The sequence below is a fragment of the Nelumbo lutea genome, chromosome 1 (genome assembly GCF_056320005.1).
Source record: "Nelumbo lutea isolate HS-2025 chromosome 1, American lotus-T2T, whole genome shotgun sequence".
In the NCBI taxonomy this organism is placed as follows: domain Eukaryota; kingdom Viridiplantae; phylum Streptophyta; class Magnoliopsida; order Proteales; family Nelumbonaceae; genus Nelumbo; species Nelumbo lutea.
Genome location: NC_142684.1, coordinates 123043596 through 123069431, shown reverse-complemented (window position 1 = coordinate 123069431; position 25836 = coordinate 123043596). Strand labels below are relative to the sequence as shown.

General features: G+C 35.0%; 2 protein-coding genes across 9 annotated transcripts; one reads left to right on the top strand and one right to left on the bottom strand.

Annotated features, from left to right (window-relative positions):
- Nucleotides 1-1756: 1756 nt before the first annotated feature.
- LOC148877270 (ADP-ribosylation factor 2-like) lies at nucleotides 1757-8475 on the top strand. Of its 4 annotated transcripts, none has more exons than XM_088983927.1 (7): nucleotides 1757-2181; nucleotides 2331-2486; nucleotides 5126-5196; nucleotides 5641-5760; nucleotides 6372-6490; nucleotides 8088-8169; nucleotides 8274-8475. In XM_088983927.1, exons 2-7 carry the CDS (start codon nucleotides 2339-2341, stop codon nucleotides 8277-8279), a joined length of 546 nt encoding a protein of 181 aa, XP_088840053.1. In that variant the 5' UTR covers nucleotides 1757-2181; nucleotides 2331-2338; the 3' UTR covers nucleotides 8280-8475. The 4 variants fall into 4 exon arrangements, with proteins under 4 accessions (XP_088840053.1, XP_088840039.1, XP_088840061.1 ...); XM_088983913.1 differs by having other exon boundaries at nucleotides 1765-2181; nucleotides 8088-8179; XM_088983935.1 differs by having other exon boundaries at nucleotides 1823-2181; nucleotides 2337-2486.
- Nucleotides 8476-11390: 2915 nt separating this feature from the next.
- On the bottom strand, nucleotides 11391-18696 carry LOC148877269 (uncharacterized). 5 transcript variants are annotated; one of them, XM_088986555.1, is made up of 7 exons: nucleotides 18520-18644; nucleotides 18254-18304; nucleotides 17930-18158; nucleotides 17661-17731; nucleotides 14401-14450; nucleotides 11821-11966; nucleotides 11391-11710 (listed from the first exon to the last, which is right to left on the bottom strand). In XM_088986555.1, exons 3-7 carry the CDS (start codon nucleotides 18025-18027, stop codon nucleotides 11509-11511), a joined length of 567 nt encoding a protein of 188 aa, XP_088842681.1. In that variant the 5' UTR covers nucleotides 18028-18158; nucleotides 18254-18304; nucleotides 18520-18644; the 3' UTR covers nucleotides 11391-11508. The 5 variants fall into 5 exon arrangements, with proteins under 5 accessions (XP_088842681.1, XP_088842688.1, XP_088842696.1 ...); XM_088986562.1 differs by having other exon boundaries at nucleotides 17930-18108; nucleotides 18520-18639; XM_088986570.1 differs by having other exon boundaries at nucleotides 17930-18108; nucleotides 18515-18637.
- Between the last annotated feature and the right edge of the window lie 7140 nt (nucleotides 18697-25836).

The window sequence follows — 25836 nt, the reverse complement described above, 5'->3', positions numbered from 1 at the left end:
ACAACATTACGAATGTTTGTGCATATCAGGTGAATCAATAATTCAATACTTTAAACCAAGGCTTTTAAAATCGAACCGGGCAATGAACCAGTCAAGGGTCCAATTCCTGGGTCAAACAGTTTGACTGTTCAAACCGAACGGACAGCTCATTCTGATAAAAAAATAAAAAAAAAATAGCCAAAACCGCTGAACGATTTGAATGCTCACATCAGTAATTTGCTGACCAAATCAACGCTTTTGGACAAATTAATTATTTTCGGATAAAACGGAGCCAGTCACCTGACCAATTCCAGTTTTTCCGGTCAGGTTTTGAAAACCATCCTTTAAACCTTGGTCTAGCCCATTGTCGCAAAAAGGAATACTGAGTATCGACGTGTATAGTTGCATGTGTGGACCTTCACATGTAAAACAACACAACTAAAAGAGGTTGATGAGATCTGCAAATGCTGAAATGAGTTCTAGTATGGTTCTTAATTTTGTTTCTACATTACTAGAGAAAGCAGTTCCTAATCCGCAAGGTGCCAATTGATTAGTTGGTAATGTCTCCGTTGGTTTGAGGTTGAGTCCTGCTTGCACCAGGGTTGGGGGGTCCTGGGTTTGGGGGATGGGGTATCCATCTTCATTGACGTCTTCTCCGTCGGATTTGTTGATTTTGGAGTCTCGCGATGAGAAAACTTTGGACAGAAATTTCCTTTGCCTATCATCTAATTTTCTTATAAGACAAATGGACAGAATAAAGTGAATAATGGCATGAAGAAGAAAGTGAGTCCTCGAAGAATCTTCTCTTCACACCAATCCTTTCTCTGTGGCTCAATTCCACTGTCAAATTTCGTCTGAACGTCTCTCGTCTCCTTCCCCTTCCCTTTGAGTCTCAACTACCCCTTCACTCATTCTCCAAGTGTCTTTCTCTTGATAAAGTCACATCATTTTATCTTTGTTTGCTCTTCCCCTTTGCCGTTTTCTATTGCATTACTTTTATTTTGTTTTCTTTTGAAGTAAATCCATATTTAATTTCTTCACGACAAGGCTTCCCATGGATTGATGGGTTGAGTTCTGATAGGACCTGCAATACAAAACAATCCCTACTGTTGCTCAAGAACCCATAAGTTTTTTCGATGTTTTATGCAAGTTGGATTGTTTTCCCTTACATTCTAGAGGGTTTTATCATTTGGATTCTAATGGGTACTCTTCAATTTTGTCTAATTTCTTACGTAGTGATGGATTTGGGGGTCTGGTCATGGAAAAGAAGCCCAAGGTGGTGGCTTTTTTGGGTTTGGGCAGCGGTGCTTCAAGGGTACAGAGACAATGACGATCACTTCCTAGCGACAACAACTTCATCATCTCCGGTAACGGCGATAAAGTGAAAATAGAGACAGAGAGGGGAGAGAGAGAGAGAGCCGAGAACTGATTAAAATTTGGGAAATTTAAGGTTATTTAGATTAACAACGATCACTTTGTGGCGGTTATTCGATGTAAAGAGAAAGAAGTTGCCGGAGGTTGTCAGGAAGTAAAGATCCTCACCTAGAGGAACGACTAGAAACAAAAATAAGATCTGTAAAACAGAGAAAGAATACGCCAACGCCAAGTAGAAGACAATGAACAATGCTTCTTGACATTAACAGATGGTCGATTAACGGCAGGGACCAATTTGGAATTTTCCCTAAAACAAACCACAACAACGTTAAATGTTAAATGAATATATACATACATGCACATTTATTCTATATATTATATATATTAAAAATGTATTATTAATAATTTGGTCCATATAATAAACACCACTAGTCGTCTCAAACAAAACCTTGAAAGAGGTACCGCCGATGAAATCGATTCTTCAAAACACATAAAAATTGAAGGCGCCAATTAGGTCGGTTAGATATTTCCCCGCGCAATTTGCGTCGTGAATCTTCACCGTCCAATTTATACGTGTCAAATAAAAGATTCTATATTCTTTTCAAATGGTAACGGCTACTACCGAAAGATGAAAGAAAGAATTAAAGAGCAGAAATGTTGTTCCCTTTATTCTCTCCTTTCCCTCATCGGAATCCTATTCTTCTCCTTTATACCCTTGACCAACGACGCCTGATAGATGAGATAAGATAGCAAATCAGCTCGGAAAGAGGTCCTTCCACTTCTCTGTTTCCTCACATCGTTGGAACTTTCCCATCTCGCAGTTATCAGGTTAGTTAACCGATCCTTCTGTGCCTTCTTGACTCTGGGATTTTTAGCTCTTCCTTTCCATGTTATTTTTCAGATCTAAGAAGATCTCTTAATTTTCTAAGAATATCATTGGTTTCTTATTTATGTTTTTCTTTCTTGGGTTGAATCAGTTGCAGAAATGGGTATGTACTTATCTCGACTTGTAAAGGCTCTCTTTACAAAGCGGGAAATGAGGATTCTGATGGTGGGTCTTGACGCTGCTGGGAAGACAACAATCTTATACAAGCTAAAGCTTGGAGAGATCGTTACTACCATACCTACCATTGGTAAGTAACCCCAGTCCTACATGATTTTCTTGTGTATATTTGATACAAAGTACTCTTAAACTTATCTCTTCACAGAATCACAGTTGTGTTGTGATGTCAGTTAACTTCACCTTCCACCAAGTCCACCAAAATCTTGATACATCCGGGTATTTTAGATTATCTTCCTAGATAGAACTAAATCTTCCAACAGATCAGTTCATCATAATCCTGCCACATACATGAAACTGTGTTAATTGTGTTTTTGGATTATATTAAGTTCCTTCTTAAAAATTGTTTATTGTGTTTTTGGATTATATTAAGTTCCTTCTTAAAAATGTTTATTGTGTTTTTGGATTATATTAAGTTCCTTCTTAAAAAATGTTTGTTGTGTTTTTAATAGACTGAAATACTGGTTATGGTTGAATTGTTATTAGCTCTAGAGAACTTTTTCTTTTTTCCCTTTGCCCTGTTTGTGTACTGAACTATGTATATAACCCAAGGAATCTTTATGCTATCTTTGGAGATTTGCTTATTATGAACCTATCATTTTCTTTCATCTCAAGTTTCCCATATGAGATGCTCATAAGTTTTCTAATCCTTTATCCTTGGGTTTTTTATAGTTATTTCTCTAATATGTAAAAGAAAATACTTGCATTATTTTATTGAAGTATGTTAAAGCTTTGAAGGAGAAGGGAGAAGGAATTTGAAGAGATCTTATTTCCTCCTAGCTGAAGTTAAAGGATATCTAAGTTGACAATACAGAGAATGAAACCCTTCAGTGCTACCTAAGATATTTTAGGAAGATGACTCAATGAAATGGTCAACAGGAAAATATTGCATAATCCTCTTCCACTTATTCTTCTTAAAACTAAAATTTCAAGCCCTTCTATTTTTTTCCCTTATTTAGTAAGTCTCTTCAGCATTAGCAATTTGGACATGTTGACAGCATACTATCTTGAGCTGTTCTTTTTTTTTATCAGCAACACAAAATTGATTCATTAGATTAAAAAAACGGAGGTTCAACAAAGATTTGTGGGCACAAAAACAAAGCCCGCCCAGTAACTATTCACTATTTACAGAATTGCCCAGAACATAGAGTGTATCTTGAGCTGTTCTTATATGGTCTTATTCTCACTGATATTGCTTCTGAATGAATGAACTACGCAGAAGAAAAATAACCAGGTAATTTTTTCAGTTACAAGAGTTCAAGATATGTTTTTTCATTTCCTGTGCATGCTTCTTTGTCACCTTTATGTATACTACGAATTTTGAATTGACTTCACTACAAAAGATGGGAGCTGAGTAATGGTGATGAATCCTAGCATGCATGACACCTATGAATCAATTTGTTGATAAATATCTCCTTTGAGCCCATTATATTCACTTGGCCCAATCCTGTATACATTAACAAAAAAGAAGCAAATAAGTATGCACTTGGTAAAAAGAAACTCCAAGCTTAATTCTATCTTAAAATGACCATTTCTCGATGGATCAATATATATCATAATAGATTGATACAGAAGGTGGTCTTCCAGCTGAACTTGGATTTTACTAGATTATATACCTCAAACTCATTTTCACCTAAATCTTTTTTTTTTTATGTTAACTAATTTTCTCTCCCATATTATCTAAATCAGTTGTTTAATCTTTTTTTTTTTTTTTTTGTGGATGGTGCATACATGTGCACAACAGACCTAGTAATGCACCACTAAGAAGTAACTGATTGCAAATTGAAGGGTTTGGATAACTAGGTTCAGACCAAGAAGAACATGGATTAAATTAGTGAAAATGATTCGAGAACTCACAATTTCATGAATAATCATGTATATAGTCCTACATAGACTGGAATGGTGAAACAGGATATGTGTAGTTGATCCCATATAACTGGGATAAGGCTTTGTTTTTGTAAACTTGTGATACTATTTAGGCACTTGCACATCTTAATTAATCATAACTAAAATTTGATACCATCCATCAAGACTCAACCTTTCAACATAGGCTGGTAGAACTTCCTGTTCATAACCAAATAGAATATACAAATACAGAACCCATAAGGATCTCAAAATTGTTTCAGAAACTCTTAATTTGAATAATTTGAATTAAATATTACAAGTTAGTTTCACAGAAATCTTGAGTAAATTACAATTATTTGAATTATGCACAAAGCATATTAATTACTAGTTTGGGTTTAATATTTAATTGTGATTTAAGTTTGTATTTACTAGTTGTTATTATAGAAACTACCCGTAATTGCCAGGAAAAAACACTATGCATCTCAACCATTATTTGTAAATTCTTTATGTAATAAAAAAAAAAGTAACTCCCAAGTTGACCCACCAAGTTGACCCATGCAAATCCTAAGATGAATCCAAAATTCAGCCAAACTCCCAAGTCAGCAAGCTGTTCTTTATACTCAATGAAGTTGCAATCTATGATATACTTTGGTGATTCTTCTTCTTCTTCCTTTTTTTTTTTTTTTTTTTTTTTTGGGGGGGGGGGGTTGCTTATGCACTTGCACTTGAGTATTTTTGGGAAGTGAATTTCTCACTAAATGAGGGGATTTTCCTCTAATTTGACAACCTCTCTCTCATGAATTCTAAGTCTTAATTTCATACAAAGTTAATACAGCTTAATTAAGAACTTGATTTTCCATTCTCCAGGTTTTAATGTGGAAACAGTGGAATATAAAAATGTTAGCTTCACTGTCTGGGATGTAGGAGGGCAAGATAAGGTACTGATTTTGTGACTATGAATGTTATTGTATTTCTTTGAATTCTGATTAATCAATTGATTTATGTATTTCATTTTCTTAGCTTAGTTTATGTAGATAACGGTTGAATTTTTCTAGCCATTGCTCATTTCTTTAAACATTAACACTTTCTAAAGAGTGAAATTTAGAACATAGAATTCTCATGTTAAACTTTCTTACCTCCATCAGGAACCATCTTCTTGTTCTCTTTTACCAATTTGATGTTGAATCATGCTTCAATTAAATCAGTTATATTCTTCCATACAGGCTGTTGTTTTCTTCTCAATCTAAAATCTGACTATTGGAAGCTGTATTCTGGATACAAGACTTTCTTTTGCCTTGAAATAATGTTTGCATGAGTTCCTTGTTATTGCATATTGCTACACCCTTGCGATGTACATATCTTAAAAGCTCATTCCAAAACAGATTCGGCCTTTATGGAGGCATTATTTCCAGAACACCCAAGGGCTGATTTTTGTGGTGGACAGCAATGACAGAGAGAGAATTTCAGAAGCTAGGGACGAGCTACATCGAATGCTGAGTGAGGTTTGTGATGCCAAATTTTCATGCATTATCAAAGCATGCATAATAGAAAGATCCACTAGATGTATATTGGTTTGACTAGAATTGTTAGAAACCAACGTACTTGGATGACTTGAAACATTTGATCCATCACAAATTTTTTGGCAGTCGGTCTATATTACAAATGGTCTCTTATATAGCCAATAGATTGGCAGGTCGCGGTCATTGATTGACAATTGATTCCCTTGTAATTGTTCCATGTGGAAATAAATGATTACCTTATACTAATAAGATGATTCTTCCCAGACACCCACTCTCTCAAAAGGAGCTTCTCCTAAGGTTTTTACCTTATTCTATATTCACGTGAAGATTTCTGGTACACTAGGTCACAAACAAATTTGACCTTTTAAATGAATTGACTTTTATGATATGCTTCTCATTCTCCCTTCTTGTTGTTGATCTGTGAGATTCATTTAGCAATTCCTTAAACCTATGTATGTATGTAACACTATAGACCTTTTTTACATGATTACAGTGTGAATGATCTGATTGGTAGATTTCTAAGCAATATAGTGACCTACTTGTGTTTTCATTTTTGTTTATTTATTTATTTATTTATTTATATATTTTTGTAGGATGAACTACGTGATGCAACATTGCTTGTGTTTGCAAACAAGCAAGACCTTCCAAATGCTATGAATGTTTCTGAAATCACTGATAAACTTGGCCTACACTCACTCCGTCACCGCCATTGGTAAGTCTAAGATTTCTTAAAATAATCTGAAGCTCCAAGGCTGTCTAAGCTATTATCTATTGCAGTTGCATTCCTAATGATGGTTCTAAGGAAAGGCTATTACTTCAGCACTATTTGGCACCTGATTCACAGTTGGATAGTCCATGATGTGACCTAAAGATCTCTAGTTCAACTGCAGTTTACTGGCCTAAGAATAACCATGATTTAATGATCCAAAAGAAAAATAACCATGATCTCCACACCAGTGGCAGAGCCAGGAATTTTCCCTAGGGGGGCCAAGAGATGAGGGAGATTTTTTTTTTTTTTTTTGGTTCCAGAAATGAGGGAGAATGGAGAATGGAGAATGAAGGCTGGGCAAAATTTTCTGTGGTGCACCTATAGGAAGTATTCTCCATCTAAAATTCAGCCAAAAGTTTGATTTGAAGTTTCTCTCAAGATCAGGATTAAAAAATATAAGGCCCTGTTTAGATTCGGGCTGGGCTAAGGTTGAGGCATTGTCCAATCCAATCCTACAAGATAAAGTAAATAAGTTATTCCAATCAAGCCAACCTGAAAATGCAATCCAAACAAATTGGATTGACACAGGAAAAAAAAGGTTATCTTAAAGTTAGAATTGGGACTTCAACAAATCAAATTGGGTCAGGATTGAGATCAAGAATTAATGTGGCTCTGCCCCCTCCCCACCCAATAACTTGGCTCTGCCCCTGGTCCACAATTATTTTTTTTATGAAACAGTGAAAATGACCATACACATTTTCATCATTTTCTTGCTTCAGTTTGAAGTGACTCCTTACCCATCAAAATTATCAGGCAGGAGTATATGCTGTCTAGGTTGGTATTTTTGAAAGTCAAAACAAATTAAAATCCTGAATTACCATGGACATGTCTGCAACCATAGAATAGTTATGGATTTAGAGATTCCTTCATCTCATTTTAGATATAGTATGAACTTGTTTATCAATTTCTTCCCTTTTTGGCATCTCCAAATTCTGGCATAGGTTATAAGACCAGCATCTTCATACATTAAATAGAAAGAATTGGTGAATATTGTTTTTAGATCGAACGCTGGACAATGCATGATATTATTTATTTGGTTCATTTCAAATTTTCAAAATTTCAAATTTCATGTCAAGCACAAATAGTCTGACCTGAAAAATGCAAACCAGACTCTATAGTCAACATTTTTTTCCCTCTATATAAACTTCACAAGCAAAACTCAGTCAACTGTAAAACAGTCTAGGAGTGGGCAATCTTCTTAAAACATCCTAGGAAGGAATGGGTAATCTTCTTAAAACAGTCTAAAATTGATGTCTTTAAACTTAAATTGAAAGAAAAATTTAACAGTCTGATCAAGCTTAAATTGAAAGAAAAAATTAATAGTCTGATCAAACATTTACTTGTGTTTCTATTCTGAGGATACTGTAAATCTGACTTGATCACTATCTTCCAAAAATGAAAGCACAGTTGTTAGGTGGTTTATTTGAAAATACTCTGATCTCAGCTCATGAATCCAAATGTAAATATCTTCATCATTTAGTGCTGAAAGGTCCCTTGAAAGAGGTTTGGTTAGTAATGCTGTGATGATCATCTTATACAGGTACATCCAAAGTACTTGTGCAACCTCTGGCCAAGGACTCTATGAAGGTCTTGATTGGTTATCTAGCAATATATCTAACAAGGCAAGATAATGTATTCCCTTCCCCCCCCCCCCTCCTTAATTGTTATTTCTGGCTTGGATATTATATAATGACTAATTTTAATTGTTTTTCTTTTTTCCTTTCAGGCTTAAACAGTTGCACTACTATTTGAGTTGTGGATTCCCTTCCAGTTATGTATCTCCCTATGTCCCTAAAGTCACTATGGCAGGTCATAGAAAGAAAGAGTTGAATTGTTATTAAGAATGTATCCAAATGCTTTGAGAAAACTATTGTGTGTAGACTACTTTACTAAATTATTATAAATATATTGGCTTGCATTGGAAAGTATTTGGGTTCTTCATTCGTGTGCAGTGACTATTTGATCCAGAAAGTATTATGCGGCAGTTATCAAGAAATTCATGTCTGGAATGAGCCAATTTCCTATTTTGTTATACTTTCAATCTATCTTTAAGGGGTAGAGCACTGGAGCTATGCAGTCAAATGCCAAGGAAACCTAAGATGAAATGATTTTGTTCCAAATGTGCACTATAAACACACTACCCAAGAGGTTAAGACAGTTCTGTTTTGGGTTCTCATTTGCAAAATTTTTTTTTACGGTATATGTTTTCTGCAACAAGATTTGTTGTTATGGGCCCGCGAATAGGATCTCGCCACAGGTTGGTTAACGGGGAAAACCTCTTGTTTTCCCTTATTTCTCCCTTTCCTCGAGGTACCTATCTTTGGCGCCTTAATTAATAGGAACACTGAATTTAGCTAAGATAGAAATAGATAAGATAAGAACACTGAACAGATAAGATAGAAACAGATAAGATAGGATAGGGACACTATATCTAACTAACAGATAAGATAAGAACACTGAATCTAGCTAAGAGATAAGATAACACTGAATTTGGCTAAGAGATAAGATAGGAACACTGAGTTAATCGCCCATTACTACTGCTGTCCATTACTGCTGCTGTTTGCGGCTGTAAAAGCATCCACAACATTTGAGTTGATTTAGAATTAAGGGAGATTCTAGGACAAATCGTGATCAATGAAAGTCGCTATCACCAGCCCACCCAACTCAAAGCTTTATCCCCTTTAGTCAGTTGGCTACTTGGCTATATGAATCCCGTTTCACTGTTTCATTCTATAATAATAGATACTAATTCATAAATGCAATGCTTTGTTAGTTGATTTACTATGGCTTCATTGGAATTTGGAAATTACAGGATTCCATCTCTGACATGAGCTATAAAATTTGATAATCTGTGCCACACCAATCCAGCTTTTGCAGAAGCCTTAATTTTCCAAAAGAAAAAGGAAATAATGAACCAAAAGCCTTAACTTTCCTATCATATCCTAGTCTTAGGGTCCGTTTAGTTTACAGATAGGATCAAATCGGAATCAGAATTTAATTATTTATATTATATTAATATTTTATTTGTACTTATTATTATTTTTATTATTTAATAAATAGTATATTTTCTTTTTATTATTACTTTCATAAAATTTCTATTATTACATTTTATTAATAATTTATTGTTTTATTATATTTTATTCTGATTTTCTTATTAGTTTATTAGTGTTCTATTGTTTTTTTTTATTATTTTAACATTAATTATTATTGTTTAATAATTAATGCCTTAGTATTTTATTATTACTTTAATTATGTTATATTTATATGTTACTTGTACTTAATTATTAGTACAATTATTATTTAATAAATAATGCCTTTTCTTTTTATTATTAATTTACTAATATTTTATTATTATTATTAATTTAATAGTATTTTATTATTTTATTAATATTAGGGTTTAGAGTTTTTTCTGCACTTTTTTGTCATGAATTGTTTACTTCTTGACAGACTCTGGAATGGGAATGCCATTCTCCCAAGAATGGGAATCGGAACCCCATTCCTGCCAAACAAATAGTTGAAAATGGAAAGGGCCATTCCAATTCTATTTTGAGGCACCTATTCCAGGAAACCAAACGGACCCTTAATTTTCTAATTGTTTAATTTTCTTTTGGAAATGCAATGGACAAATGACCATGTTTCACACCAATCCAATTCATTTGGTTCCACTACCAACAGTGGTAGAAGAACCCAGAAGGGCAATAGAAAGAGAAAAGGCAGTGGGAGGGATGAGGATTGTGGCAGTATGATCAGTGATATCGAGTATAATGGTGAGGGTGATGAGAATCAATTTTATGTTAAGAGTTCTGTCGTAAGGGTGATGGGTCATGGGAGGGGTGAGAATTGTGGCAGCATAGTCGCTTACAAAATAGAAAAGCGATAAATTGTACATGGTAGGCTTGTGATTCTAGAAAAGGAAAAAAAAAAAAAAGTGCTACAATCGCCCAACAAATCAATCAACAATTAAACGCTAAAAAACAACAATTCTTCATTCTAATTTGAAAGGTGATTTGAGCCTTTGAGGAACCTCACTCCATTTCGGGTCGTCTTGTAAACCTCAGCACAATCCAATGGAAACGACAATCCCCATTTCCTTATGCGAATCTCAGATGGTTTAATAAACTCGAGCGTGGTTCTAATGGGCCAAACGCCTTAACCACGAAGTGAAAATCATAAAAGCGTTTAAAGTTGTGACTAGAACCAAAGGCTTAAAAATTAGATTAGTCAGCTTTAACCACCAAATTAGGTCTTGATTTTGTGTAAAATTCAAATTTCAAATTCATATTATGTAATATATCCACACTTCTTTTTTCTCCCTTTTAGCGCAAACTAACATATCCACCTTATTTTTTATGAAAAAAATTCAAATATGTGTGTATAGAGACATCTTGCTATTAATTATAGAAGCCAACTGATGAATAGATCAGTTGGTAATTAGCCAGTTTATCCCAGCAGAAAAATGGATTCGATCCCCGCAACCACCAACTTTCGGCAGAGGGGGGATTCAATGTGGTTCAGTTCTATTCAAACGCCCCTATGGAGGATTCGGGCGTATCACCAAAATGCCAAAAGAGATCAATATAGAAGTGTTGCATGGATTGACCAAAACAATTCGCCATCTGGCAGAAAGAAAATTAGCCGTGCAAGGAAGAAGCTCCTACTACCCAACGGGATTGCAAAAGTAAATCCGTGAATTTCTCTAGTCTCGACTCTTAATCCGTATGGAGTATGGACAGCCTAATCAATGCCGGATAATATGCCACTAGCCTATGGTAGTGTTCTTGATTGCAATGTTCAAAGTTCAAACTACGCACACAGAGCATAACCATGAGGAAAAGCTATCAAGTGTGGGAAAGAAATGCTTCATTCCGATTTCAACTTGCAACTTAGCTTTCCATGCTGACATTTTACTCGGGTTTCTTTTATATAGAGTAAAAAATTATATATGGCTCCATCATTGCACATCAGATTTCCATAGATTTGGCCCCAGATGAAGCCTTTGACCGTTTCCTCTTTGTCTTCCTTGTAGTTTTCTTCAAAGTTTTTACTGGACTCTCAATTTGAACAGGTTGTGTGCTCTGCAGATGTTGATGAATTGCTGACAGTGGATCCGTCTGAAATGCAGGATGATTAACGACCTTCCTCAACTGTTCTCCTTCCTTCTCACTGATGAAACAAACCCCACACAACAAACTCAAATTGTTTCAGGCCAAAGGAATACAGAAGGAACAACAAAACTAGTCAAAAATGTAACTTGAAATAATTGAAAAACTTACACTAGCTTCCGTCTAGACTTGCTATTTAGCTTGAAGTTAGTTTCTGGAGCTGGTTGACGTGGAGCCTTCAACTCAGGAAGAAATTCAGCAAGGGAGGAGAGATCATATGCTTTCAGTTTCTTCTGACGGTTTCTAAGTTTTTTCTTCTGCTTAACAGGTTAATTTTAAGATTAGAATTAAGGATTTAGAAGAAATGAACCAGTAACATGCATCATTAGGAGCTCATTATGAATAAGGACAGCTTCGGTTAGTTAGCACAGATAAAAAAGTTATGGTAGATCATTGTGAAATGTGATACCCACCAGGGCGAGTGGCTAAAGAGGAATAAAGGCCACTGCTTTAAACCTCAAAAAATGCTCATTCACTGGTTAGTTTCAAGGAGCAGAGAGAACAAAGAGAAAATAAATGGTGCTGTTTTCATCTTTGTACATTATTAATGGGTATGAAACTTCACAGTCATTATGGTTAGCACTTAAGCATTTAATGAGACTATTTCCAAGTTCTAACACCAAGTAATAATAGCCAGTTATCACTCACATGACTTCACATTTTGCAACATAAGCATTAGTGTTGTATCATCAAGGTCATATAAAATTAAGAGAAATTTCCATCTGAAATCTTTTTTGATCAGTAATACAATCGAGGAGATAATATTAACAAGGTGTGGGTAGATTAGTCTGGTTTTGTAGTGAAGATGATCCAGGAATCTTCTGCATGGAAAATATTTTAGAGCCCAAAAAGACTGTATCTATCCCTATCATATATTTTTTAGAGACCAAAAAGACTGTATACCTTTGCCATGTGTTCAACATGAGCATTATTACTAATCACTCAACAGGTATCTTTTAAATAAAAAAGAGTGAAAAACTGGAGGGTCATTATTACTAATCACTCGTAACCGTAATACAAGATGGGGCATATGATAGCAGTGAAGCAAACAGTTGATCCAGAAGATCCCCTATCTGATGGCCATTCTGGAATGGCCACAGAATTCCTCCATGTGGAAGATATAAATGGGTTGTCTATGAAGGTTCCCTTGACCCAATTAGAAAACCATTCACCTTGAAAAAAAAGAGAGAGAATAGTGCACTCCATAATTTCGAAGTCTCAAATGAGGGAACCAAAGTATAAAATACACTTGGGCTTAAAGCCCCCCAAAGTATAGTAGCCAATTATCTCACTTCTTTAATGAGGTGAGGCAGTGTCCACATCATTCCTGTGGGAGATCACAGTGAGCCTACTACAATCCATAGTCTCTTTCCACCATGAATCTTTCAAGATCAAGGGAAAGTCCAAATTTCAAGCTTTGCACTAGGGAGATGATTTTATCTCTCAAAAGTCTCCTCCTATGGCTCTTGAGTATACCCACAATTCTCCCTCTCTACAGTCATCTCCCATATCCTAAGGGCTCGGGTTGCCTAACAAGCTTGTAAGATTACCATGGAGATATTGATACATCAATCAAGAGCAATTGAAGTAGAAAACATCCAACATTGTGTATTTACTCTCATTTTCAAATTATTAATTTTTAGAAAATACATTCAAACCTGAGATGTTTGATAAGAGAATACCACTTAGATTAAAAAGAAAATTTAATAAAGCAATTGTAAAGCCAGTTATGCTGTATGGAGCAAAGGGTTGGGCAGTCAAGAAATATCATGTCCAAAAAATGAGCATGGCAGAAATGCATATGCTAAGATGGAGGAACAGAAACACTAGAAAGGATAGGGTCAGAAATGAAGCCATTCAAAGGAACCTAGTAGTTCCAATAGGTGATAAACGAGAGAAAGTAGACTAAGATGGTTTAGTCACATGCTTACCTGTAAGAAGAAGTGATCTGTTGCAAGTTGAAGGGACTAGAAGGGCTAGGGCTAGACCAAAAAGGAGATGGGTCATACTAAGAAATGGTTCAAGGGCTAGGGCTAGACCAACCCCATATATCTGGGCTAAGGGCTTGGATGATGACAATGATTCAAACAAGAGATACATGTGCTTCAAACAATGACAGTTATCTGTTTGTAATCCCAAATATGATTTAAACAGTGAAATCCACAATTTGTAGAGAGGGTTCTTGATAAATCAGCTAGATTTTGGATGAACAAGGATCAAAATGAACTGACTGAGGTTCTACAGTGAGAAGAATAATTTAGAACATTCTGGCCACTGGAAGGAACAGAATGGACATAGAGATTGCATGATAAATACTTATTGATCCTGTATGGCTGTATCCTTCCCATGGAAAAAAAAAAATCTAACTTCAACTGCTAATTCTTTACAGTTATCATGTTAATGAAAGCCAGCAACTTTATTTTTAGTTTGATTGATAATGTTGTGACACTGTGATTAACCCAATATCAATTTGAACCTCAATGCGTCTAGCTCTTGTCATATCTGAGAATGTACAAACACATGGATGAAAATAGTTTCTTCCAATCATGGATACAAACACAGCCATCCTCAATAATATCTTACAGCCTTACAGGAAATACATAAACAGGTATAATTCACATGGCCAGAAGTAATAACAACAATAAAAATGCCTGAACTAAAGAGATCATGTCTCAATTTTAAGCATCTCACCTTGCTAATCGTCTTTTTTGCATGTAGGGAAGCAACCATGTCTCTAATCTCTGCAGTAATATATAAAGGAAAACTTAGATTCTACTGGACTATGAGTTCAATATAAATAAAATAATTCCTCAAATCACTCGTGGGTAAGAAATCTTGTAATAAGCTTTCACGAAAATAAAAAAAGAGAAATGGAAGTTTTTGACAATTCGGTGTAGAGAATTGGATCCTTAAAGAATAACAGATCAATGGTGACTGTATCTCTATAATTTTTTATGCAATTTAATAATCAATTTTAAAAAGTAATAAGAAATGGATGTATAGGTATGACTCCAAAAATAATCATCTTCCTCCATTTTTTTGGTAAGAAACAGATGATATAACCAGTAAATATGCTCCTCAGGCCAAGATATTTTATTGCTTATGTGACTGCACTCGCAAGTATTTCTAATAGAAATAGATCAAATTAGCATTTTAATAGCTCTAACTGTCACCACTTTTTTTATAGCAACTATCACTAAAGCTATTATCCCTGCTCAATGCATGATGACTGCAGCTGAATGTGGTTGGCCAGACTAACCAGTTCATTGATGGGGACAAAAACATCTTTCATGTGCATCTATCCTGTAGGTTCTATTAAAGAAAAATAGAGGAGAAAAAAAATAAGGGACTTAGGTTGCATGTGCTGTGGGAACCAGTATTTCAAAAGGCATGCCCTTCGACTCAGCATCAGGCTCATTTTGTTGGGTGCTCCTCACCCGAACCTAGGTGCATTCACCTAGTTTCTTGCTAAGTTTTGATGAATTTACCTTGAATTTGATGTTGAGTACATAACTTAACATATTGTAAGGTGTACCTCCGAGGCTTTGAGCCTGAACAGTTTAGTCCATACAAGACTTGGAACATTCCAGGCTACAACCACTGTATTTATAACATAATACTCTAACACTTGAACTAGGATGCTTTTGGATGTATTTTATTTCTCAGAATTTAGATTTGCATATTCTTGTATATTAATCTTTTACTTTGTTCAAATTTATAACATAGTTTTCAAGGTGCCAAGGCAAGGCTAGGTGACAAGGGGCGCCTTGTCGCCTAGTCACCTAAGCGGGCACCTAGGCGATGGATTTTTTGAAATAAAAACATGTATTCTAGGGTAGTTCCCTAGGTTCCAGAATCATATTTCCTTAATAAATATCCATAATTTTCATAAGAAAAGTATAAACTTCATGTTAAAGTATAGAAAAGCAACATATTCATGAGAAGAAAAAGAAGAAAAGAAAATTAAAAAAATATATATAGGGGCTGAACCCCTATTTCTGTTATAGGTAAAGAAGAAAAGAAAAGGTAGAAGAAGAAGAAGAAATTAGTATATAAACACACAAAATTAGTAAAGAAAAAGAAGAAAATGTGTTGATTGGACAACATTTTATGTTCTTCCTCACTTATTGGTTCAGGTTTTGAAGTCTTTGAGGGTTTAATACAGCATTTAGCAATGTTTGTGTTGATTAAACTCTAACAAATAAGAAAATAATAAAAAGAAATTAGTATATAAACACACAAAATGAATATTTTAGTTTAAAAACATCTATTTTATAATTATAACCTCAAAAAATTAAGAACATAAAATTTTTTTATAACACACTATAGAAAACTGCTTGGCAATTAGGCGAGGCGAGCCTCCAAGGGCGCCTTGTTGCCTAGGCGTCGCCTTGACAACTATGATTTATAAAAGTAATGCTACAATCTTAGGGATGCAAACGGAGGATCGGATCGGATTCAAATCAGGGTATATTTGAATCCGATCCAACACACTGTAGATCCAACCTGATCCAATCAGATCTCATAAATACTGATTCGAATTCGAATTATTAAAAGGAAAATAAAATATATCAGTTTAAATAAAGAAAACAAAATATACAAGTATTTTTTCAACTATTTTCATCATATATATACATGTTTTTTTTATAAATAACATATTTATAAATAAATAAATAACACATATATATATATTAGATTGGATCCTATAGGAGGATTGGGGGTGATTTGAATCTGATCCAATCCAAAAATCCAAAATAGGGATATCTGAATCCGACAAAATAGGATTGGACTTTGGATTGGACCGGATGATCCGATCCATTTGCACCCCTATTCACTCTTTCAAGCATGATCTTAACATTGTGCCTCAGCCTCTAGGAACCCCTTGCACTTCTTGCTTTTAAAAGATAGATTGCAATGCTTTCCATTTGAAAAGCTCTTTGTAATCTAGAAATAGTCAAATCTATGAACCTAAACGAAGCCAAGGAAGAGGAGATTGGAGACTAAATTTGTGACCTCAAACAAGCAAAACCCCACGAGGAAAGATACACTCATGTGCCAAACCAGTCCAAAACGTGAGGCTACCTTCAAGCCTAGTGCATTATACTAGACTAGTTTTATCAGAATATATATGAAGCAAACAAAAAGGTCAATCAAGTGCCCCATGGTATAAACATTTGTTTCTTACTTTAAAGCACATCTACAATATCCATTTTCAAGGATTCATCCCTGGCGGTGGATTCACCAAAAGTTTTTTTCATCCTTGGAAAGCTCAAAATATGCTTTTTCCTTGGAAATTTAACTCATAAGTAAGCTTTCCATATGTAGAGAGAACAAATAGTGAAGCAAATTATCATGACTACATACACCTTTTTCATCAACCCAAGAATTCCCTGGCAACGTGTAACATTTATTTCCTAAGATGCCAATAGATTATAAATATAAGGATTAGTTATTTTACAAAATCTGATAGCGCTACTGCTAACCACCAGTCTAGACACCAGAAAGGTTAAAACAGAATAGAAAGAATTCGTCAATAACATTGAGTCATAAAAGAAGTGACCAATCAACTGGTATCATAAAAGAAGTGAAATCAATCAAAGAGAAAACGGTTACTTTGTTCCACTAAAATGTCAATCAAAGTGAAAAAAAGTACTTTGATGGTGAAATCAATCACAGGGTGCTTTGATTGATGAAATCAATCAAAGAGAAAATTCACAGGGTGCTTTCTGGTGTCATAGATTTTCCTTAGCTTAGTATGCTAGAAGCTTGAAATCCACTAAAGAGAAAACGGTTACTTTGTTCTTTACTTTTCTTAATTTTCAGGGCCAACCTACCACAGTACCACCACGTCTCGATGTCTCACGGATAATTGAAGCGCTTATCTTTCCTAGAGATTCATTCCACTAAAATGTCAATGGTACAGACAGTTCCCAGACAATTTGGCCACTTACTAGCATAAAACTGAAGCTTCTTTTCAAATTTGCGATTTTTTCTTGAACATTCCTCCTCTGAGGAACCCGACCTGAAAAGAGGAATTATTAGCTACATATCAAGAAAATTTTGATAATTAACTAATCAATCAAATCAGTACCAAAGAAGGCATGTTTACAATTCACACACACACACACACACACACACTATATATATATATATATATATATATATATATATATATATATATATATATATATATATATATCTGAAGGACGAATATACAAACCTACATTCTTCTCCATACAAACCAACATTCTCGGTACCATAAATATACTGTGTGAATGCAATCCAAGTTGGTATTCTATCTCTGGGGAAAACAATCATTTACGAACAGAATCCAGAGGCTGGTATTCTAGAGTCTTGAGACCTCTCTCATTGAAGTTACAATACATGAGTGATTGCGAACTTCAAAATCCAAAGGTTGACACATTGAAATTATTAATAATCCAGTCTAGCTATAGCAGAGGTTAAAACACATGTTAAAAGCATATATAACAGATATGCAGTAATCAAACTACAAGGGTGGTTTTCTACTGCAGAAGTTCTTTACCACAATCCAGCAAATCCCATTCTATATATAATATCATCAGCCTTTCAAACCCTAAAATTGCAAATATCAAGGAACTGTCAGAATCAATAGGCATTCATAAATATAAAAGACATGTAACAAATTCTGTGACAAACAAATAAATAAAAGGAGACAGAGCAAGAAATATTTTATTTTATTTTGTTTGGGAAAACGACGGAGCAAGAAATAGTTGTTGCTTCTTAATATTTGAGCGGACGATCCAGCAGAGAGAGAGAGAGAGACCTAACCTTTCTGGCTAGTTAGCCAGCTCTAGATTTAACCGCGAGATTATGGTGGTCGGACTGGGACGCGACGGAGGGAGTGAAGACTGAAAAGTGGGATGGAGGTGTAGAGGTTTTCTATTTGGTGTTTTGCTAATCGCGTCCGTGTCGGGTATTTTATAGGTTTCCTATTCACATCACAGCGTCATATTTTCACACGTTAACAAATATAGTAAGCGTTTCGCATTGGTGCCGTGCATGTCTGAGGTGTAAGCACCGTTTTTTCTTATTTTGCCACATAGGCTGTTTTTTTAGAAAACAGCACTATTTTCAGTATTCGTCATATTATCCAATGTCTAATATGATGCAACATGGATGCCAAATCATTGTTTCAAGAAAAAATAATATCAAATAAGATGTTGTTTTTAAAGCATCACTTTTTCTGTAGTACATGGCGCCATTTTCTGAGAAACGACAACGATGCCAAACATTATCATAGGTTGTTTTTGGTATCATTTCCATTTCAGGCTAAAACATTGATTAGTGTGGGTAGGGGTGTAAACGGATCGAATTCGAATCAGATCAAGCAATATCCGAATTCGAATCCGATTAGAAAACCTAATATCCGAATTCGATTCGATGTCCGATGGATATTGAAAATCAATGTCCGGATTTGAATCCAATTAAATATTCGAATATTTGTTTCAAAATCGATTAATTAATTATTTTAAATAATTAATAAATATATAAAATAAATATTTTATTGATATAAATTATATAAATATATGAATTATTTATATAACTTAATTATTATATATATAAAATATATATTATATATAAGAATTAAATAATCGGTTGAATTCAGATATTTATCGCATTGAACCAAGTCATATCCAAATTCAAATCTAATTAATTATTTTGTATGAATAAAATATCCGAATTCAACCGATTAAATATTCGAATTATTCAAATTCGAATTGATTATGCTGAATATCAAATTCGAAATCAAGTTTTTGACTACCGTTGACACCCCAAGTGTGGGTGGTGCAAGTTTCAATGGTTGGAGGAAAAATTTATTTAATTAAACTTAATGTCTATAATCTAAATAGCAATGCAACGTTGACTAGGCAATTATGATAGATATGTGTTTGTTATGTCCCGTTTCACGTTGAAGTGTTTAAAATAAACATTTTAATTCTATGTAACACCAATCACACTTCCAATTACCGTATGTCGATAAGAATTTTCCAAATCTAGGATTTCATCGGATTTTATTTTTCTTCAATGTAACACCAATCACATTAAAGTGTTGTATGATACGGGATGCATTGAATCAATTCATCACCATGCCACATCGGATGACAGGTAAATGCCATATCACATTGAAGTGTTATATGATACTGCCACATCGGATGATAGGTAAGTGCCACATCACATTGAAGTGTTGTATGATATTTCAATGCAACACCAATCACATTGAAGTGTTGTATGATACGGGATGCACTCTATCAATTCATCACCACGCCACATCGGATGACAAGTGCGTGCCATATTAGCAAAAGCATTGTGAGACAATGGATGCTGGGGGAAACCTCAATTTGATATTTCGTCCAACGTCCCCTTGTTATTTTTAGACAAAACGTTTTTTTGATTGTTTTGAGTTAAAGCAGTCTCAACCAAGTAAAAAACTCAATGCAATTCAAAATGCTTAGGTGGCACTGATGTGGTAGGGTTTCAGTTGGAAATAGCAATGGCACCAAACATACCCATAGTTTCAATAGTATGTGCCAACGCCCAACGGTCAGCGAGAAAGAACAAAAGGAAAATCTCTTTAATTACCCCCGTGTTTTAGGAAATGGGCTAATTTACTTTTACTGTTCTAAAATCCCTTAAAGTACTTACTTTTTCTGCCTGCATGTGATTGCACATGAATGTTGTAACTTTTTAAAACCCAATTTTGCCCTCACTGAAAACACTCAAACATAGCGATTGTTGACTTTTAATTTACCATTGCAACTTGTGGTTTTCTTGGTAAATAGTAACTATTTCCATTCCTGAAGAGAACAAGATAATAGCTGTCGGATCCCAAATAATGAAGACGAAGATGATACAACAGCAGTATCCAACATCTTACTTACCATTGCATTCATTGCTGTGGTTCCGTTCGGGAAGACCACTTAGATCAATGTATGCAATCCATATATCCTCGGTTCTATTTCCATTCTCCCTCCCTCTATTTATCTATGAAACCTATTATCAAAGAGACAGAGCATGGAACAAGAGTGGCTGTTATTTTCTTTGTTCTCCTTCAATAAATTTAATTTTTGTTAGATTGGTTGTGGTAAGGATTTTTTAAATGAAAAAGATAAATGAGTTTGGGAGGATTTAAAGTACAGAAGAGATTTGCAAGGTGTCAATCAGCTGGTTGATAAGGTCTCCTATTGGTCAAAGCAGAAACTTGGGATTGAATCCCATCTACACCGAATCAGGATCTCCTTCCCACACAAACTCTGCCCACGTCTACCCACATAATATCACAGCCACACATGGCCTCCTGCATAATATTATGTAGGAGAAATGTTCCCAATTCAAGAGAAATAGTGTATTGTGAGTAGACATGGGCAAAAATCTCGTGAGCAGGAGATCCAGAGTCATCTACACCTAGGTTGGAGGGTTATGGGTTGGGGGATGGGCTACCCCCCTTCCCCATGCCAACAAGGAACCTACAGAAACAAAGTGTTACCCAAGGCACAAAGGATTAAGACTGATAGATGAGCTTATCACCATTGTCTGTGCATGGTAAAAACTTAGCTAGTGAAACAAAGCTTCACTTTGAGTTATTCAATCCAAATGAATTTAAAAGCAAATGAAGTACTTGAATTTGGTATTGACTAATCCAATCTAAGTCATTATTTGCATTTTCCTAGAACTAAAACAAAACAATAACCTGTTATGAAAGGCTGCAAAATGAAAGAGGTGAGATGTGTTTCCTAGAAGTCCAGAACACCTGGTTGGGATCAAGGGCGCCTATAAGATGAACTTCATATGCCACCAAAGAAAATACCTTTGGACGTCAATGAGATGTTGCTAGCGTCTGTAAAATGAACTTCATAGCATCTAATTTGTTCACTCCACATAGACGTCCTACTTCCAAGTTTAACATATGACATTGGCTCAATGTTTGAGTAGTTTACATCGTTCAACAGATTTTCTATTCTTACAAATTTTCAGTCATTACACATTTTCCTAAATGGTAAGCTGAAATAAAATCTCTATATGATTTATTTATGGAAAAAGACAACTAAGGTGTATTTGATAAATCTAAAATCTGAAAAGTTAAAAAGATATTAAAAGTGTCTGAAATCTGAAAAGAGAGTTCTTTTTTGACTTTTTAGAGGCTTAAATAAAAAAGGATGTTTGTGTTGGATCAAACATTCAGCACTGAAATTTACTAATTTTATTATTTTACCCTTAAATTAGACTATTCGGTTGTAACAGCAAGAGAAAAAGAAGAAGAAATGAGAGAGAGAGAGAGAGAGAAGGCTGGAACTCGCCGCCGCTAGTTTGTCGGAGGAGTTGCAATGACAAGAGAAGAAGAAGAAGAAAGGAGAGAGAGAGAGAGGGGGGTCGGAACTCACTGCCACTAGTTCGTTGGAGGAGTTGCAGCGATGAGAGAAAAAAGAAGAAAGGAGAGAGAGAGAGAGAGAGAGAGAGAGAGAGAGAGAGAAGGCCAAAACTCGTCGCCGCTAGTTCGTCGAAGGAGTTGTAGCGGCGAGAGAAGAATGAGAGAGAGGGCCAGAACTTGCTGCCACTAGTTTGTTGGAGGAGTCACTTGTCACTGCTACGTCAAGTGGAGAAGATGAGTGGTGAGAGGGAGAAACACAAACAACATTTTCAAGGGTATTTTGGACTTTTGGCTAGGTCTGAAACACATCTAAACGCGTTCAGCAACTGGCCCATGTCTTATTATTTCAGATCTGAAAATAATTTTTAGACCCAAATTTAGGTATACTTCCAAACACCTCTGACATCTAAAAAACAACATTTTCATACTTCAAAGGTCTGAAAAGTGTTATCAAACGCCACCTAAGAAAGCCTCGATTTGTTACTACCCATTAAAAAGGTTCGTATTTCCTTTACATAGGAATTGTAGCTTTGGCCATGAGTTTTTTTCAATTTTAATTATTTTAGCCTTTCAGTTTTTATTAAATTTGTTTTATAAGTGATGAAGCCCTTAAGGGTCTCCTTGTCTATCATACAACGGCAACGGTGAAGATTTGCTTTAAATGAAGTGACCACAAGAGTGAAACTATAATTGGTTATTCACATGGCATCGGAATGATAGGTTTTGAAATAGGACACCAATGCTTAGAATTGTCAATTAACAAGGGTATGGACTGTTATCAAATTTGAAATGGCATGGCATGTATTTAAAAATTTAAAGAATAATAAAGGGTAAAATAGACATTTCAATTTTTTATCAATATTTAACAATGTTAATTGTTAGAAAACTTAAGGCTACTTTAAGGGATTATATATATATATATATAAAAATGGTTGAAGAGATCGAATTCCCTTAGAAAAAAGTATTATTATCTAAAATACCCCTCACTTTTTTTCCACTTCTCTTAAACAGAGTCCCTGACTTTTCAAAACCTCCCATAAAGCCCGAAATGAATGTTAAGGTATAAAGTAATCAATGGCAGCCAGCAAGAAGGAATTGCATTTCATAGATCCACTAAAGGGTCATGAGTATGAGAATCACAATTAAGATAAGGTAACCAGTGTACATACTTTCATGTTAATTTGGGAATAAACAAAGAAAGATTCCAAGTGTACAATTCCTTGCAAGTAGCTCCTAGTGATGTCAAGAAGTTACAAGGCTTCTTGTTATACATATAGGTTACTACAGTCCTTTTGCTTTTACATGTAGTGTTATTTTTTGTATTAAGCTGGGTTGAGAGGGCAAGGATGAGTGTTGTATTATCGGATTGTGGGGGTAAGAGTTGTCCTCCCTTCTAATGTTTCTTCTTTTTTATAATGGTTAAATTTAGGGGTCTTAGGTAAAAGAAAAGAAAAAGAATAAAAAACTGGTGGAGAAGGCCATCTTGGTTCAACTCTCATTCTAGCCCAACATGAAATTATAAAATGGACAAAAAAGGGTAGAATGAGAAAATATTGCTATGAACCAAACACTTATTTCTTAAAAAATGAATTCTTTTCAAATTGGCTAGTGCCTTATGTTGCTCATTTGCATTATTAAAAAATGTGTTATTAGTCATAAACTATTGGCCTAGGTCTCCAAAATTGTTGGCATAGATGTTTACCGATGGATAGCTGGCAGTCAATGCCCATTGGCATAAGTTTCCACATTAATCCGTTAATAAACATTTATGGTGGTGGTTTTCTAGACCTAGGTTGGTGGTTTATGACTGCTGGCATAAAGTTTTTATTTTTTATTTTTTATTTTTTAAGAATGAAAATAAGCAAGATGAGGCATGACTATTTTTCCTATTGTACACTACTCTAATCTTTATGCTATGGATTCATTTTTCATTCTGAAAAGTATGAGGCCCATGACAATAATTTTGTAACCAAGCACTCTAATGTTATTCATTCTTTCCTAGAATGAGTAAGAACTAAAAAAAAAAAAAAGAGGCCTAGAGCAGTGAGCTAAACATGCCTAACTTTTGAAGAGATTGAAGTTGACCAATCTTCTAGGTGATATGACCACCTAATCCCTTGAATGGAAGTTGGATTACCATAACCTAGCTTTTGATGCATTTAATCCCTATCCACCCTCTTAAACAAACTTCAAAGCCACTGCCATTCCAACTCCACAAGAATTTGTGAGATCTGCTAAGAGTCCATTTGAAGGCTTGAAGAACCAAAAAATCTACTTGATTAACAATTATTCCACCCCTAATGTCTACCTCGAGACAGTTGATAGTTAAAAAGAACAAGCAAGAACAAGTGATTACAAAGGAAGAGGATGTTATGAGATGTAGAGTGCTGAAACTTGTTCCTGCCCAAGGACTATTGTTTTGATTTCCTTTTATTAGAAATCCAATAACAGCAAGTTGTTGCATTCATCAACAATGGCAAAGCCTGAAATGCATCGAAGAACTGATTTTTGTTCTTGATATTCACCAAATAGTTGAAAAAACATAGAAACAATGATCGTTTATTGCTCATCCACATGGTTTGCTTGTTTTTCTCCAATTTTAGGGTCCGTTTGGTTTGTAGGAATAGGGGTCTAGAATCGGAATCGGATTCCAGGCGTTTGGTTGGCGGAATTGGAATCTGATTCCTATTTCGAGTAGAATGGCAATCCTCCATTTCAGGGAATGGCCATTCTTGACCCACCCCCAGGAATCAGAATCCCATTCCCATTTCTTAAAATAATAAAAAGAAAAATTACATTTAAAACCCTCAAACCCTTTTCACTACTCGATTCCAAACCCCTCTTTTACTCATCTTTCGTCTCTCTCTCCTTATAGCTGAAGAAGAACGGATTTGGACTGAAGCTCCGATAATGGCAAGGTAAGTCATCGTCAATTTTGCTCTCTCCTCACTATTCTTCTTCTTCCTCTCCTTTTCTCTCTTACACTCTTTTCCATTCTTGTCATTATAGGTCCGGCAAGGACTACCGTGGAAAGCATGTACTAGTTGTTGGATGTGGCAATTCCAACATGGAAGTTTATAAAATACAACACCAACACGTCGGTGGATTAGTAATTGTTAGTCGGTTACAAATTTTATTAGTAGATTAATAATTATTAGTCGGTTACCAATTTTATTAGTAGATTAGTAATTGTTAATCAGTTACTGAATTTTGTATTAGTAGTCGGTTACCGACTTTGTGTTAGTGAATTAGTAGCTGTTAAGTCAATTACCAAATTAAATACTAGTGGAATTAAAATGTTTTAATTAGTTGATCCTCATGTATGCTTATATAAGGCAAACAAGTTCATCAGTTGTAGTGTCCAGTTTTCAAATAAAAAAATAGCTTGGTTGCTGTTTAATTTGTGCCTTCTTCTCTGTTCGTGAGATTCTTTGTGAGTGTCTCTAGTTATTTTTCTTTGCTATATTTCACCAATTTCATCAATCTGGTATCAGAGCCAGGTTGGTCGTGGACATCAGATTTGGTAAGCCTTTTCTCTTGACAAGATGAGTGATCTTCAAGTCATTGGCAGAATAAAAAAGCTCAACAATCAGAATTACAATACTTGGTCTACATGTATGATGTCTTACATGCAAGGCCAAGATTTGTGGGAGGTTGTCAACGGAAATGAAGTTACGCAACCGGAAGCAGAGGATGCAAATGGTACATTGCGGAAGTGG

Bases quoted from the DNA above. Each gene is read 5' to 3' on its own strand.
- LOC148877270 (XM_088983913.1), top strand. From the start codon at position 2,339: ATGGGTATGTACTTATCTCGACTTGTAAAGGCTCTCTTTACAAAGCGG. The intron at 5,761-6,371 runs GTTTGTGATGCC...ATATTTTTGTAG, and splicing joins TACATCGAATGCTGAGTGAG to GATGAACTACGTGATGCAAC. The intron at 6,491-8,087 runs GTAAGTCTAAGA...CATCTTATACAG, and splicing joins TCACTCCGTCACCGCCATTG to GTACATCCAAAGTACTTGTG.
- LOC148877269 (XM_088986555.1), bottom strand. From the start codon at position 18,027: ATGATTGTTTTCCCCAGAGATAGAATACCAACTTGGATTGCATTCACA. The intron at 14,451-17,660 runs GTAAGTGGCCAA...ATATTACTGCAG, and splicing joins GAAGCTTCAGTTTTATGCTA to AGATTAGAGACATGGTTGCT. The intron at 11,967-14,400 runs GTGAGATGCTTA...CCTGTTAAGCAG, and splicing joins CAAAAAAGACGATTAGCAAG to AAGAAAAAACTTAGAAACCG.